The sequence below is a fragment of the Bombus vosnesenskii genome, unplaced genomic scaffold (assembly GCF_011952255.1).
Source record: "Bombus vosnesenskii isolate JDL3184/JDL3185 unplaced genomic scaffold, Bvos_JDL3184-5_v1.1 scf7180000013265, whole genome shotgun sequence".
Taxonomy (NCBI): domain Eukaryota; kingdom Metazoa; phylum Arthropoda; class Insecta; order Hymenoptera; family Apidae; genus Bombus; species Bombus vosnesenskii.
Window position 1 is genome coordinate 2,634,832 of NW_022882925.1, and position 18,264 is coordinate 2,653,095.

At 35.3% G+C, this 18,264-nt stretch overlaps 1 protein-coding gene across 1 annotated transcript in view; it reads left to right on the plus strand.

Moving 5' to 3' along the window:
• Positions 1-4,301, plus strand: part of LOC117243344 — a 47,003-nt gene extending 42,702 nt beyond the window's left edge. Inside the window, exon 3 of the mRNA XM_033510734.1 lies at positions 1,573-4,301. Coding sequence (XP_033366625.1) covers positions 1,573-3,126 — 1,554 coding nt within the window. The 3' untranslated portion in view covers positions 3,127-4,301. The remainder of the gene's footprint in view (positions 1-1,572) is intronic.
• Positions 4,302-18,264: the final 13,963 nt, after the last annotated feature.

The window sequence follows — 18,264 nt, forward strand, 5'->3', positions numbered from 1 at the left end:
CAATCCTACCATCTATCTCGACTCTTAGTTTATCAAAAGTTTCGATTCATTTGAATTTCTGTGCCAATTATCTGTATCCAGCAGCGTATTTTCTTTGACTTTGGTTGAAATTGAAGTTTAAATGGCTGAAAATATATTTTATGAATACATTATACATGTGTTATAGGAAGCATTTTGAAATTTCATTAACGCTGTTAGGAGACACGTTTATGTATATTTCCAGATTGTTTCTACTGTTAATGAAATGCCAAAAAGTTTAGTTATAATACATTATAATCATAATTCGTATGAGTCTTCCATTGTAAGTATACAAATACCTTCATGAGTCACTGTGGCTGAACCTCTCAGAAACTAAATTAATCAATTCTTCTTGTAAATTTGCCAATTTATTATCCAGATACATGATTAATGTGCAATTGTATAAATGTCACTTATTTCTTAAGAATTGAACATTAATCGTGTAGCTATGTAATGAAATTGAGAAATTCATAAAAAATTGAGTTTATCAAGGTTTTGAAAGGAACCAATGAAAAATTCATAAAGGTCGATTGATAAGATAAGGAAGAGACGCGAAGGACGCGAGCAGGTGACGTAACTCGTATCCGTACGGGGTGCGGAAGGTAATAAGGTCAGTAGGCAAGGTCAAAATCCGCCGGAGCGATCACGACGATAAGCGGACGCGTGGGAGATCCGCGCGCCACTCTCCCATGACCCGGCATTGTCAAGGAGTCCCACCATCCTCCTTTCCTGGCAAACGAGTTCCTTCGCCTCGTTACCTTACTGACTCAAAGGACGTTCGCGCGGTCATCCAGCGGCGTCTCGCTCGGAGCAACAAAGCTTGAGTCGCCATTCACAGATCTTAATAATAGCCTGTAATTGAGTTTACAATCGGCTAACAGACTCCTAACGTCGGTTTCCTTGAATATTTCAAGAATAATTATATAGTAGCGAGGGTTCTCTAAGACCCATTAAACGAATGACATAGGACGTGGCTAGAATTTCAATCGCTACATTAGAATGAGAAACATGAAGTATGAACGAGGAAAAGGGAAAGATTCGTCAACTGAACACCTTTCGTTAACACCAGTAAAACGACTCAACTGCATAAATATCCCTCTCACATTTTATAATACTATGTACAAAACATCAAAGGTATAGTTTATAATATTCAATGAATACAACATCAAAAGTGAACTCCTTATATGAAGTATTGAAAGTATACTTTTTATAGCATTCGATGTATAAAGCAAATCATTGTTTAGGTTTTATCTCTTCAAATATATGGACAAAAATATGAATTTGCACAAACGCCCGCAGACTAATAATTAATACATACATTACACAATATTTACATAAGATATATTGAACATATTCTTCGAATCCTATTGGAAAAATAAAAAATAATTTCGCTTCAGATTTCCACTGGAATTCGAATTACATTCGAGACGCCTGGATAGAAATTACATTGATCCATATATAAGTCGGAAAATCTATGTATTTAGTACTGAAGAAAATATCTAAGAAGTATATATCCAATATTTGTTAAGACAAAACTACTTTCCTGTTTTACAGGCGGATTCAGAACCCGTGTACTGGTCCTGGGTGAGAGCAATAGCAGCAGAATTGGTCAGGCAAACACCATTCCGAGCCCAACGCTGTCTAAACTTCCTGGAGATCCTGACCATCTGTCCAAGGGGACCCGTTCCATTACCCGACAGTCCCACAGAATCCAGAAGACGTTCCAGAAGCGAGTTACGCTGCTGGACCAGTGACTCTCCCACAGAGAAGGAGCCTAGAACAACCACGACAATCTTAGAAGAATCCAGACGAAGAGCGAGAAGCGAGTTACGTGGTTGGTCCAGTAGTAACTCCAGCGACGAAGATCTGTTAGGCGACTTTCGAAGTATTCCAACGATAATAACAAAGGACCAGTCGATGACCAGGACCTGGGGCTGCAGCGAAAGCAGCGAGGGAAGTGACGATAGTCTTCCCTGGAGCGGCGTGTGTCGTTCCAGCGTGGATTCCGTGGACTCAGCAGTGTCTATTCCTGAACCAGATACCAGAGAACAACGGATCCAAAGGTATAAAGAAGCCAGAAGACGAGAGAACGAAGCTAGAAGTAGAAGAGTGCTAGAAGAAGATGCTAGGAGACGAAAAGACAGAGCTGAAGAGAACAACAACGATATCCTAAAAACTTATGGCTCGAAATCGAGAAGTAGGTTCTACTCTGGCAACGACAATGACACCTATTGTCTAACATCCATAAAGAAGAACAACGATAGTGGCTATGAAACTTCTAGACTAAAAAACGAGAAGAACATCATTATCAGATTGCCTCCTGTGAAGCCTAACGAGTCTTCCTTAGTTAGATTCGAAGACGATCATCGGAATGAGGATGATAAGAGGAACAATAATAGTCCCAGAAATGGTAACGCGAGTCCTGGTATACTTAGAATGGATATGAATGAGAGAAGAAGTCGTGCAAGAGAGAGGAGAAGCATCAGAGAGAAGAGTCAATTGCTTCAAACACAGCAATTTACTAATACAACTGTAGAGACTCTTCAGGAACGTAAGGAACGATTGGCCCAATTATCCTCGAGGATTCCAGTGCCTCGACAATTGTCGCAGAATTCGAAACTCGCGGAGAATTACAATTCGACGGCTCTGCCTAGGTCGTCGACCTCTCTGTCGGTTCTGACCGAGCCACCTTGCGAGGAAGACGTGGCCAGGCTCTTGGAACGGTGTCAAAGGGTAGACCATTACGTGCCAGTACGAGAGAAGCTGACTCTGTTCGAATCTCTGTCTAGACTAGGTGGTCGACTGGCTAGAAGCACCGAAGATCTCGGTCGAACGTCTTCGAAACCGAGTCCCAGAGGGAAGCAACGTGCCCGGTCGCTTCACGATCTCAACAGAGGAGCGAGGGCCGTTCCCGTCAGGGAAATGTGTCGATTCTTCGAGGGAGACGTTGAACAGGATCAGAATCAGAAAACTCCTCTTGCCAAAACGAGGTTCAGTGACCCTGTGACACCTACTAGGAGTACTACGTGGAAGGATGCTGCGAGTTCCAAAGGCAACGACACGCCTCACATAAGATCTTCCACGAGAAAGAAACATTATTTAAAGTAATGGTTGTGTTCGAGGTTCATCTTTACAAGTCCTAGATCCTCCTGCACAATAACTTACTAACTGATAATATTAATGACTTGACAAATTGCAAATTGTTTTGCTTATACACTTTTTCTTTACAATCTTCCTTTGCAATATCACGCGAAATGATCAGATGACTTGTGGATTCGTAAAATCTAATTTTCTTTCTCAGCGAACATATTGCTGTTAGATATGTAACTTACGAAGCTCCACTAATAATATTAGCTCAATTGTGTTAGAGGATGGTGTTTTCGAGTTTTCGGTGTCTGAGGCTCTGATGTGTCTCTGCTGAGAAATTCTTGTTCGAAAGCAGGCCTTTCAGAGGAACATACTCTGTCCTAGATTTGAGTGATTAGAGTCACAGAGAAAAGCGCCAGATCTGATACTTCGATTTCCGATTCCGTAGATTTACTGGTATTATAGACCGAATCGTGAAGTTAGAAAGGATCGATATCGATCAGTTTAGACGCGAATCCGCTCGCTTGACTGCGATGGATCGTCACACTCGTGTCGAGAGAAAGTCGCTGCCTGGAGCAGCTGGTTTTTTTGCTCTCCAGGATTTGAACTGTGCTCGATTCGAGGTTCCGATCAGACGTTTCCACGCGACACGAGCATCGACGATGCCTGGCAAAGTACAGGAAGAAATACAAGGTTTTTGCGAGCGCGGTTTTGTCAATTTTTCTTATTTATTGTATTTTCGTTCTGTTTTTTGTACGAGATTCCCCGGAGCCTAGCGTAGTCCACGAACGTGATTCGACGTCACGGATAAAGAGCGCATCGAATCGAAAGATGAGGAGGAAGAGAAAAAGAGAGGGAATAGGAGAAACCGGTAATTTCCATTCACTAAGCGATTCTCGCGCACGAAACACCTGCCGAATGCAAGTCGAAGGCGGTCTTCGATTTCTCGATTAACCGACCAAGACTCGTGGAATCGTTAATATCCGGAGATACGATAGTTACAAATGAGAGACTGAACCATCCTGAAAAGTTCTACGTATTTTGTTGAGTGGAATGAGAGATAAGTTCTTAAGAGTTCTTACGGAAAGTTGCAATTATTAAGTTGTATAAATAGATTAACGAAGTTTTTGAAACCGTAAACAGTTAGGGGTCCTTTAATTTTGTACATAAAGTAATTATATTCAAGTTGTTCGAAAAATTCGTAAAAATGAAATTTAAGAATGATTGGAAAATGACATTTGTATAGAACTAGAATTTTATTGAATAATCTATGCATTGTTTCTTTTTGTGATAATATTCTGCTATTTATTAGATTATTTTCTCGCAGAATTTTTCAACAACCAGTTCTTTCAAATGGTGTTTGAAAGATTCTAAAGTACTCTGGTTTTTGCCATTAAAAAAGGTTTTATAGAGATTAGAATAAAAGTAAATGATTCAAATGTAATGGAACATATTAACTGGAATTATTCTTGTTTAATTAAAATTATGACATTGTTTTATCATTTATTATTTATTCTATTATCTCACAAAAATTTCTAACGAATGAGCATCTTCCAATCATGAAAAGGCTACGAACGTTTCAAACAACCCGATATTTCCTTCCACGCGTACCTGAATGAATAAAATTCGCATTTAATTCGCCCGTCGTTTGATCAGCGATGGCTGTTGTAAATAATTTATTTAGTTAAAAATCGGAAGCCGGGAGAACGTAGCCAGCTATTGGTCGGATCTCGAACATCCGTTTCAACGAGTGGCGCGTGAACTAATATCGACTTCCGTTTGCTCTTCCAGTCAGGACGAACATTTCCATTCCTGTTTCTCCTTTGCTCTCCTTCTCTCTTTCTCATTCGTCTTTTTCTCTTTGAGTTCAACTAGGTCATGCGAACGGCCCCTGAACCGTGTATCTCGTGACTCTTTTCTTTTGTTCCGAAAAAAAAATAATCGCATTAGGAACCAGACGGAAAAAATAGAAGAAGAACGACTTTTAACGATGACGAGATTTTTTTCTCGAGGCGATTTCCTTTGCCTGCAACCTATCGATTAACGATAGCCAAGAGATATCGAATTATCATCGAGAAATAGCGCTAACTATATAACGAAGTGCCAAAAAAGAAAAAGTGTTATGTTGCTTTTGTCGAGAAGAAATATGAAAATGTATAGAAAAATATAAATAATTAAATCTGTATATACTTGTTAATTTTAGGATTACAGAGATCGATATAATTTTTTTGTTTCGTGTCTCGGTTATTTCAGATCGCAGAAAAGTTACATTGGAATTACCTTTTATGCGATCTGCAAAGCGATTATTTATTACATGTGTATAAAATATATATATATATATTATTATTAAGATATAGTTATATTGAGTTGGTTCTGTGAGAATCGATCGACTGATGTTGGAAACGTTTCGACGATAATTTTATACAATAAATTAATTCTTCTAGGTAAAGTAGCCTTTCGCTAATCAAAGATCGAATCCATTTATTTTTCGTATCTTCGTATACGCGTATCACATAGGAAGCCGTATGTACGATTGTGTGACAATGTACGATAATTCGAAAAATTAGTGTGCTTTGTGTAGAAACCTGTAAACTGATGGAAGTATAATGGAAATATGTGTATGACGATTAACAGCGGGAAGATTAATTTAAACGACAGTGAATTGATCGAGCCTTGGTGAACTTTCGTATTACAAATCTAATCGAAATTTTTAGTTAATCACCTAGTAAATTTGTCGAATCGCTCATTAAAAAACGCAACTTCCAAAAACACTTTCCAAAGAGCAAAATAAAAGATTATAAAGTAAATAACAATTATAAGATAATTATAACAAAATACGAAAAAATTGGATAGTTTGTAGTAAAATTTGTAAGATACAAATTGAATAACGTATGGCCAGTCTTGTGACCATCAAATACCTCCACTTTTTAGAAAAAGATCATTCATCTTTTTCCACAATAATTTGCTTCAAGTCTTAGAAGGATTAAACTGTGTCAAGAATGAAAAAATTTTATAAAATGAACAACAAATAATTATAATAATATGTCATATTTCGTGGATAAGGTAAATGATATTAAATATTCCAGCCAAAGTTCGATATCGTCTTGTTGGGAAACAGAACATTTGTAATTAATTGGTTTCTTTTCCCAATCAGAGACAACATTTGTTCGAATTAAACATTTCAATGTTTGAGAGAAATTGAAGATAAATAAAATTGTTCCCTAATCCTACCAACACAATAAAGAATATATTTATTATCAAAAAGGCTACAAACTTTCCGAACAATCTAATACGTATAATAAAAACGAATGAAGAGTTCGAGAACATATAACGAATGTATAAATAGGATATTTATGTTCAGTAACTGCTAGCATGATAAATTACATTTCTATGTTTTTCCATAATACAGAATTTAAAGAGATATTTTTTGAACTTAAAACGATTTTCAAAGTTTTATTTTACTTTCAATTATCGAACTATGATTACAGATTAAATTTAATCAATAATAAAGATGTTCTCTATTTATACACTCGCAATGTGCACCGAAGAAATAGTTAACCTGCAGCAAAACAACCTCCAGCAAGGCTCGATCGTTTTCGCGTCAGCAAGCCGACGACCGTGTTCAGGGTGTGTCCTGGCAACCCTCTGTGCCCGGATGTCTTATCTCCTTATTCTTTCGCTCGCGAATAATGGTCGCGCATGCACGTCGAGAGGAAACACGTGCAGAGCTCGTCTGTAAAAATGTAGCAATTGAACGCGGTAGGGCGAACGTGAGAAGTCATCCGGGCAGTGAAGGGGTTGTTGCCGGAAAAAAGTGGAAAAACTCGGAGCGGACGTTGTTCCGCGGAAACACACTGGCAGCCTGTAAAACCGGTCGATCGCCAAAGAGTCCTCTAGTCCCTGGTCGGAGAAATCCGAAAAGGCTGTATACATGTATCCCCTATACGGGGCTGCGTAACAGAAACCCCCATAAAAAAAAGAGATCATCCCTGCAATACATACGATCCTATAGTGGCTGAAGTATTCGTCGTCCTAAATAATGATAACAATAAATATTATAATAGAAGAACAGACACAACTCTGGCGGATTTGTATGTTACGTTTGTTGTAATAAAAAAGGACGAATAATGGCCGTTACATAAAAGTGATTGTCGTTAGAAAGTGGACGGGGAGAAGGCCTTGGCACTTCTCGTGCACTCCATAGCTTATACTTTTATACTTCGTTCTATTCCCCCATCAACTGCTCTCGTGTTCTTTTACACGCTCTTCTTTTACGAACACCCACGCGATTTTCCTTCTTTCCACCTGAGTCCGCGACCAGCCACGCGCTCCGCTAATTAGCGCGTGTTTTCGTAAGATCGCGAGCGAAGATTAGCAGGTCTCTTGAGGTGAACTTTAGAAAAGGAGAGGAGGCTTGTGCAACCATCGACACTGTGAAATTATTGTATCTCTAGCACGCTCCTCTGTTACAATAGGAAAGTGGAAAATTCCGAGAAACGCCTGAGGAAGGAAGATAGAAATCGAGAATTACTCTTGATGGAATATAACAAAGTCACAATTAAAACATTAAGTGGATATATTGATCGATTTAGCCGCAGCTAGATTCTTACGTGTTTCCTACGCGCGTAGACTTATTTTCATAGAATTTTTATGTATTGCTGCTTACAATTTCATGATGCACCAAAAATCATGGTGCAAAAGGATAAGTACATCCTGCTATTTCATTAATTTCCATCCTGTTATTTCAATGAAAATTAAAAATTATTTTTTCAACAGCACATATACATTTTCAGTAATTGCGAAAACAAATTATCTGAATCCTGTCATTTTAATAGGTTCAATAGTACTTTACTTGCAGCTGCGAAAGGAAAAAAACTAATTCTGCATTGTCATTCTACGTTCCTGGCGAGGTTCAAGCACTTTATCTCCCTTTAGATTTTTTCGAATTTTTGTTTCTACGATCAGAACTAGTCGTATACTCTGAAATCTGATCAACTTGACGATTCGACGATGACCTCGTCATATCTCCTCTAGCAAGAGTAGAAGTTTAAGATTGAAAAGGGACGGTCGTCGATGAAACAGAGTTAATTTGCAGGCTCGAAGGCCAGAAAGTTTTTGCAAGGATCGCAGACTGTCCTCCATGCCGATACTCTTTAACTCTCGTTTATTTGGCCTGCTGGTGAACTCGTTCTTGCGTTTACAGGACCGCCCACTTTACGTTCCCCATGTAATTTTCATTCCACGCACTCGCACACGCGCTCTCGGGAAAAATAGAATATTCCATAGGGAGGAATCGACCGGCAGATAATTTATTTGCTAGCTTTAATGAAGTCAAATGTTGCGATAAATTTAACGATGTCGTTAGCCGAGCACCTGAACACAGCCTCCTGGAAAAAGAGTACACGACTCTGCGTCTGATAATCTAAACTCTGCCATCAAACTCTACCACTAACATAAATAAAAAAAAAAAGAAGAAAAGAAGAGAAAAGAATGTAGGATACACGAGTAAGAAACAAGAAACTAGAGTATCATACAGTCGTCACGAAGATCACGACGCTTATCATAATTTACATTTTTCCTCGTTGGATCGCGAGCAACTCGATGCATATGCATACACGTTCAAGAGACACACCTGCGCTCAATGCAATTTGTCTCCTTGATAAGGTGCTCGTGTTCACTTTGTTAATCACTGTCGCGCGATCACGACACGTTCTATCCACCTTTTTCGATTATCTTTTTCTTTTTTGGTGTTCTATCAGTTCATCAAATGGCTATCACCTACGCGACATCAGCCGGAGTTGAAGTGAAAAATCGAAGGAAAGCACGTTAAACGGGTTCGTTGACCATTTACCGGGTTTCGTGCTAGCGTGAAGAATTTTTTCACGGGCACAAAATTTTTTTTCACGGCGATCGAACAAGCAGGTGTCCCGGGTGTGGTAAAAACAGCCGACGTAAACTAATGCCTGGTCGTCCATTACAGAGTAGAGAAGGCTCGTGTGTCCTGTCGGTTTCACGTTGGGCGTAGAAGAAACGCGCGTAATCGAGTGACTGACTGGCCTTGATAGTTGCCGGTGTTGACCACGTGAACCGATTCAAAGCGAAACAGGTACATTCGCGATCTCCTGATCTATCGATCGATGGCTAGCTTTTCGAATATACCTAGACTCCTACCGCGACGCTATTTACTCTCCTGTTATCTGATCACCAGTGAAACGAAAGCAACTACAGTGGCTTGACAAAGTGTCTGAACACTTCTAAAAACTTTTGATGACTATGCCATGAATGTTATATAAAAGATTTTGCATAGTGCACGACATGATTACAATCGGGCCTATCAGAAGCTACTCAACTTTCTACTAATTTCTTTATTTCATTACATAAGAATACGATTAATGTTCAGTCTTCAAGAAACAAATAACTTACATCAGATCAAGCAGATTCTTTGCAAGAAGATGACATGAATAATACATTACAATAATAATAAATTCCAAAGTACATTAAAAAAAAGAATGGCAGTTTTGTAACATCATTGCTATTCTGTATCTTTCTATTCATGAAGTTGATCAGTGTGGTTTCAGAACGACTCAGTTTCCATGATATATTCATAAAATATACCTATTCGTTTAATATATTCGTGAGGTATATTCATAAAATATATACATATAATATATTCATAAAAGGTTTCAGATACGTTCAGATACATGAGCCAGTTGAACACAATATTTCGTCCCGATGACACTGTCTTCGAAAGTCGAGAAATTAGTACCTTCTCCGGCGGAACTTTGTTTCAAGAAAAAGAAGATTTAACTGGTTTTTAACGAGCGTCATTAGTACCTCGTGATAGGAAGAAATCAGGTTTCGATAGTAGTTGTTTGTTAGAAAGAATAGTAATGGTATTCGCAGTCATTAGAAGGAATTAAGATGCTGTTGGCTTTCTAATCACGGATAGGAATGGAAATCGAAAACATGCTCGCTGAAGACTGACCTCGAAGTATTATAATGCTATCAGTGCAACGATTCGCTTACGATGCACTTGTCGCATGCAATTCGACAAGCACAACAATCTCTTTAACCTGCACTTAGTTCTCATCTACAGTTCGTAGAATGTTTAAAAAGTAATACGAAGACCTATACGAAGATACCTATCAATGAACGTGACATTAAACTTTACATCTCAGGTTTTGAAATACTGACTTTGAAGAAAATTAGTTGTATTTTATACCCCCTGCGATTTGCTACGCCGAAGAACTTAATCAACCGATCGAATGACAAAAACTACCATCGCAATCGCAGCCAATCAGCTCGTATTATTTGCTATATAATTAATAATTGTATTACGTAAAGTAATGCGATTAGTAATTATATATGAAATAATGACGATTACCCGGGACTCACCGCATGGAGGTTGCTGCGAGTGGAGACCCTCCCTATCCACGATCCCATCCACCCTTCCTTTTACGCAAAAATTGACTAATTTTTCATTAAAAAGTTTAAGGAAATTCTTCTTTTGATGTGCGTTTGCAAAACTATCAAACCTTTGATCGTTGTGCAGAGGGAACAACAAAAGGAACATTTCAGAAACCGACGCGAGCTGCTAAATCTGACAGTAAATGATATAAAACTTACTACTACTACCACCATTACTACTACTACCACTACTACTACTACTACCACTACTACTACTACTACCACTACTACCACTATTACCACTACCACTACTACCACTACTACTACTACTACTACTACTACTACTACTACCACTATTACCACTACCACTACTACTACCACTACCACTACTACCACTACTACCACTACTACTACCACTACGACCACTACTACCACTACTACTACTACCACTACTACTACCACTACCACTACTACCACTACTACCACTACTACCACTACTACTACCACTACGACCACTACTACTACTACTGCTATTACTAAATAGTACTTTAATTATGCATGTATTGAACCCAAAACTAATCGCAAGCACTGAAAGCATTAAAAGCAACTTAAAGGCATTGCAAGCAACTTGACAGCATCCTATTTGCTAATTTCAAGAAAACCCCTACTTAATTGATAATCCAATTTAATCTGCCTAGTAAAAAGTCAAAGTTCTCATGAGTTCTAACTACACAAATATTTTAATATAACTGGGACTGGGAGAAGGAGTATTTTATGAAATACTTGTATCTTGAAATACTTCGTTCCTGTAGACATTTCTGAAACAAACTTGAATTTAAATCGATTAAAATAAAATAAAAAATTTTGTATAAGCTCTACCTATGAGGCTTTAATGCACTGCAATATTATAAAATTAATGAAACGTTAATAATTTTAAATCTAATCTTAAATGAAGGAAACATTTTAAAGGACACAAGAAAGCTAAAATGTATTACTCTCTTAGAAATTCTGGAAATTCATAATCAAAAGTGCAAAAGAAAATCGCGATATCATAATTCGCAACTCTAAAGCAAACACGATTATCATTTTATCGCAACTTTAATTCAAACCGTAAACATTCTCTCGCGACATTAATAAAAAGGCACGTTATTATTTCGCAACTCTAATTCAATCCGTAATTAATCTCTCGCGACACTAATAAGAAAAACCGCGATCTCCCCAATGTGACGATGGACCGACATATACATCGGCCAAAAAAGAAAAGAAAGAACTACTACTACTGCTACTACAAATACTAAAAGCGAGCATAATGACAAAGTAGTAATGAGAATGACTTTCCATGTTCTGGATGATCCAGAAGATGGAAAGCCATTGGTAGTTGCCCTCTTGAACGGCAGTTTGCCGGGCCTCTTCGGCTCGTAGCCTCTTCTTTCTTCGGGCGCAATGCCCGCTGAAACTTAAATCTAGGCTCGAGTCTTTCTAATCGCAAAATAAAAAATAACTTATAAAGGTAAAGTAAAAAGAAATCGCGGATGCTATTCCCAGCGCATATGGACGACCAACGATCATAGTGACCGCTGTCCGTTCGCATGTGCAAGCTCGAGCAATAAACGTTCGTTTCGGAACCCATTCGCGACCACGACCGCGATATTCGAAAAATCGATAGGCAAGGCTCAAGACAAATGGTATGCTCCATTCGTGATGTCAGCTTCACCGTCAATTTTTCAAATCAAATTTCCTGAAACAGGTTGGACACGCGAAAACGCGCCTACCCGACGAAAGACTATGCCAACCTGCCCGGCCCTACCTACTTATAGTTAACACTCATACCAGAAAATATGCTACCTATCCTACCCGGTAACCTTTATTTAAACCTGAAAAAATGGCAAAACAAGCACACCAACACATTCACTCCACGGTTCTCACACATAACCCGGGCGCAAAGGCCTACACTAGAGAGACATCCCGGGACGCCTCCGACACCCGAGTTTGGCATACAACTTTCACACTCTAAAGTACGTACCATTTCCCTGAAATCGACTGACGATGGCTAGCGACCATTGCGTAAAAATATTCCGTATATTTTAACTTTAATTAGCCAAATATATTTAATTTTCAATTTTAATTAAATACTCATAATCGTATATAATCATGTATATGTATATCATCTAAAGAAATAATTTGACTGGAATAGGTTGTATTTTACTCAATGTAATTATCATTGTAGTTTAATACTGAGATTAGTAATATTAATATTTACATCCACTATACCTATTTACTAACAATGTTATTTCCAATGGTAATTGGATTCATATTTCCGAATCCATAACTATTTCAAGATTATAATAAATAGCAGAAACGACGCAATTCCACAGCCTAACCACACACATACATAGTGGAAAATACGTCGTGCACGATACGCTAACGCAACGTCAATCGCTGAAAAAATTGTTAAGCTTATAGACTACTCATCATGCCCATTACCTTCCTCCCACCCAAGAAGCACCTGGGCACGTGAGTGAGATTCTGACAATGAACATGGAAGGGGTTAAACCTGAAAATCCTATGCTAAAAATATGATTAGCCTATCTATTATATTTTCTGTCTAACGGGCTAATATTCTTTGATTTTGCAATCTAATTGCATTTCAAATTTTAATAATTCTATACTGCATTTTACTTTATTATTTTAATGAACAATTAAACTATTAAGCTAGAATGAAGGAAATTAATGAAGAATACAGATATTTATTAAATATAAACTAAGATTCAAAGCAAGTAATATTTATATCAATGAATAACAATGGATTCTAAATGAACTTTATTACTCAAAATATCCTCAGTCGATATCTTTATCAAAACACATCTTTGAAAACACAAAAAAACGTTCACAACTTGTTTTGATTCTGATATCAGCCTGCCGCGAAATGTTTTCTTGCACGTGAAATTTGATAACATCCGTCATAACGGACAAACAGAGTTATACTTTAACATATACTTTCATATTTCATATTCCGAATTTTACTGAAATTATACTGTGTATACTCAAATGATAAAACTGCTCTATACCATAAATAATGGTATAATTATAAGAATAAAGGTATAAATATAAGAATAAAGTAAAACATTGAAATAAACATCATTTATAGTCTTCATCAGCATTATAATAACTTTAATCATACTTGAATTTCCATATTAACGAAGTCTGAGGGTATCAGACTTCTTCACTACAAAATATTTTGATTTTATAAATAATTATAATGAATATATTGTAAAATTTTCAATCATATGCATATATATATATACTAATTATATCTCATAACATTATATTACTTATACAAAATACTTTATATTGCAGTATGTAAATATCATACTTATATATATTATATATATTAGCATCAACATTTAAAAACGCGGTGTGCAAGAAAACCTATCCTAAACTAATAAATAAAATATAGACAAAAAATGTTACTACTCACGGGTATAAATACCCGCGGTCACTATGCTCGTCAAAAATTCTACGTATACAACCAATCACCCGTGTCGATTCGGATCATTCATCCTTCGACATGATTGAATGACCGGAGGAACACAAATACATGCGACTCACGATTAGCTGTGAAGAATTTTGTCTTCGATGTTGTTCTGATCCAAGGGAGTTCGTCATCAAGTCACCATCAAATTGGAATCCTCGAATTCAATGGAAGAAAACTGTAACAAAGCATAGAATATTTTAATTTACTAGTAATGACGGTGTTAATTACTTTAAAAGTTTGAAATGATAAACGACTAATTTCTACTAAATAAATATTTTTTCTAATAATATTCAATTTAGGAATGAAAAATTTACAAGTTTTCAAATTTTCAATCAAATTTTATTTTTTAATTAATAATAATTATCATGAAATATAAAAAATCGACTTACATAAAATACAAAATAAGTAGTTACTTACATTTTTGGCTTTTGAAACACCACTAGGTATTTTCCAGGCAACTGGAAGAAGGGGAAGAAGTGGTATACCTTTAACAAAATATGAATTATTATAATTTATTTTGAGAAATACAGCGATGGTTGATCAAAAAATTTAACATAATAAAATATGAAATTCTATGAAGACTTAACTTTAATAGCAAAAGAAATTAAAATTCTAATAAACTATAATTAGAGTAAAAATTAAAATTCTAATATAAAAATCTAAAACTAGATTTTAGTTTTTAATTAATAATAATTGCAGCGAAATATAGGGAATAAAATTAATAGAATACAATGTGCAAAGATTCTTACATGTATAAATTTGAAACACCACTACATCCTTCCCAAAGAAGAGGAAAAATGATGGAAGTTATGAAAAACCTGTAACAAAACATGTTAAATATTATAAGTTGCTCTTGAAAACGTACTTGTGATTGTTAGAAAATTGTTAAAACAATGCAAAATAAAACTCTATTCAAACATGAAATTTTAATAATAAAAAGATTTGAAATTCTAATAAAGTTTAATTATTATATAAAAAGTGGAATTTTAACACAATAATGACAGACTTAGAAATTGAGGCTCTACCAATTTCTGAACGATATCAAACATTTTTATTGTGTACTTCAATAGCAAAATTTTAAGATTTTAGTTCGATAAATAAATTAAAATGCAATGTACGAAAAACTTACATTCTTGAGCTCCAGGAAAGGCTTTATCCTCTTGCGAGACCTGCGACTCTACTACCGAAAACGAACGTGTAACAAAAAAAAGAGAATCATAGACTATTAACACGTCCGTTTAAGTCAAATGACAATCGGCGGACACACTGACTCTAATTTCGCGTCTGATTATTACAATTAAATTTAATGAAAGTTGTTATGTTCTAAGTCAATATTAAATGTGATTTAACGCAGCAAGCACTGACTCTACCAACCGCATTGCGCGCGGTTACAAAAATATTCTGAAAGAAAAACTTTATAAGAGGTAAGGGATAGGGAGTCGAGTGTTTGTTTATGAAAATACTCCTTTTTTAGAACTACGAATTAATTATTATTTATTTACAATAGATAAAATATACATACAAATATCATACCAAGAATACGAAAGAAAATGTATATATATATATGAATATTTCATAATACGATTGATTTGTAAAAATTACCCGCCAAATTGAATGTCCGCCATTACAGCTTCTAGTACTTTATGCGTTACGTGACTTCCTTCTAATGCAACATGGCGCACTTTTTCTGACCGTTAAACAAAGCTGCACAATACGAAAAAAATGCGATGCACAGAACCTGTTCAAACTTGTCTCTGATAGCGTACTTTCTCGAATGTAATAGAAGTTATTGAAAATGAAAATGACAAAATTAATAGTCAATATTATATTACAGATAATTTACAAACAAACAAAATGAATGAAAATGAAACAAAATGAAGAAGTTATTTGAATTTCTTACTCAAATGAAACAGAATCGGGAAAATCTATGTCAAATTTATGTTAAATAATCTTTTCAATTTCTTCGGAAACATAATTTAATATATTCGAAAGAAAAAAGTAATTTCCTTAATCTTGCATTTTTCATCTTGGTATTCTTAATTCACCGTAAATTTAAAATTTGCTATATTAGATATTAATTAACTTAATGTCACAAAATATTTATAATAAATGGAGTTAATTGCATAGTGAATAAATATTACCAATTACCTAACTAAAAAAAGGAAACAAACATATAAATACGTTTACCTTCCTTAAAGTATACGAAATATTACCTCATTTCGAGACAAAAGTTGTTAAATTTACCGTTAATCACCATGGCGTCTTTTCGACTTTCACTCTGTCCTTTCGAATTTCGCAGCATCCGTCTAATATTTTCCCTCGGAATCAAATAATTGCAATCTGCATAAAAATAGAACAAAATATTAAAACAAATGTATAAAAAGAACAAATTATGTGAAAATAAAACAATGATCAAGGTCAAATTGCCTTTCGAAAACCCATTATACGAGCTACCGGCAAATGGGGCAATCAAAAAGACAATTAAAAGAAAGAAGATATGTAAATAATAGATTATAATGAAGTGTTAAAGAAAAACGTACAATTAAATGAAAATAACGATAGCGTGGATTTGAACTTGGTAGAAAAATTTGTATGAAAGTACCAAAGACACCTATCACTAAGTGACACGAATTGATCTACGTCTAATCTCTTTGATTGTCCACACTTAACTGACACCCCGTACCGCGATTTACCCAGCGAATTTCGTCAAGCAAGGAGTGGGAGGGGGGCGGCTCGCTAGTTATATGCATATGCACGAATAGGATTCGTCAAATTCCTGAGAAACTTATGCTCAAGGATATGTTTTCAATAAACATATTATGCCTCGAAAGAAAAAAAAATACATTAGACTGAACAGTAAGATGCACCTAGAAACTATAGAAAGTAAACACAAATGATCTAGTATCATTTCGACGAACAAAAATGTATCTGAGAAACTGATTATTCGATACAAAGCTGGAAAAAAATAATTTTTAATTCAAAATAAAATAATATCTGGGCCGAAGGAACTGTGATTAACTGTGATTGATATCTCGTACATACGTATGTATACAGAAGAGCCTGCATAAACATATTTATTATTCTTTCATTTATATTTTATTCGTATGACAATTTTTATTAATTATATGTTACTCATACATTATTATGAATCATTAATGCTACTGTTAATCTGGCGACTATAATCAATTATTCGTATAGATGTTAAAACATTTAACACTTATAACATCTATACGAATAATTGATTATAATCGTCTTAAAATCTCAAAACATTTAACACTTATAAGACTTTTTCATATGCCATTCGTATGACAAATTTCATCAATTATATGTATGTTATTTATACTTGCTGTTATTATTCATAAATGTTTTAAGACATTGAAAATTCTTTTATCATCATTTTTTATTAATTTCAATTGATATAGAACAAAGTAAAATATGATTCTAATGTGGAGGGAAGTTATAATATTAAAATAAAACCCTACTAACCTTCTTAGAAACTTTTATTGTGTAGATTGTACAAAACATTTTGAAATCTCACTAGCACTGTAACGAGACATGAATATCGCAATTAATAATCACTGATTGGTAAAATTTAAAACGTATATAAAAATGTATGTATGTAAGATGTTCATTGAAAACACAACATTTCGCAAAAATCATCATATATTGAAACAGTCAATTATTCAGTACATTAACGAACCATGATATACAGACACCAATTATGAAATCATCTTTGGCATTTATTTTACATTTAAAACTACTGTTCACGTTGTGTACTAATTTTTGTATGTTGCTCAAGTTTATAAAAAAAGACTGACACGAGTATCTAAATTCTTCTTTTAGGTGCAATATGAAGTTTACCGACTGAGCTTACAAGGAACTATAAGAAGGAAGGAATATCGCCATCTAGCATAAAATAAAGAACAATCTTTCAGAGTTTTGGAGCCATGGATATAGAAACACATCTTATCTGACGAATATATACAATAGATTGAGAATAGTAAAACATTACCTGAGCAGGTTAGAAATATAAGAACTGTAACAACAATTATTTATAGCATTTTGCATCAGTTCTCTAAAAATTGAATACAATTTATCCAAGTAGAATAGTAAATCCTAATTACGTGATTAGGTAGACAATTTCGAGACAACTTCAATAGTTGTAAATAATGAATTGTACATATTTTGATATGGAATTGACAATGTTGAAAATAATC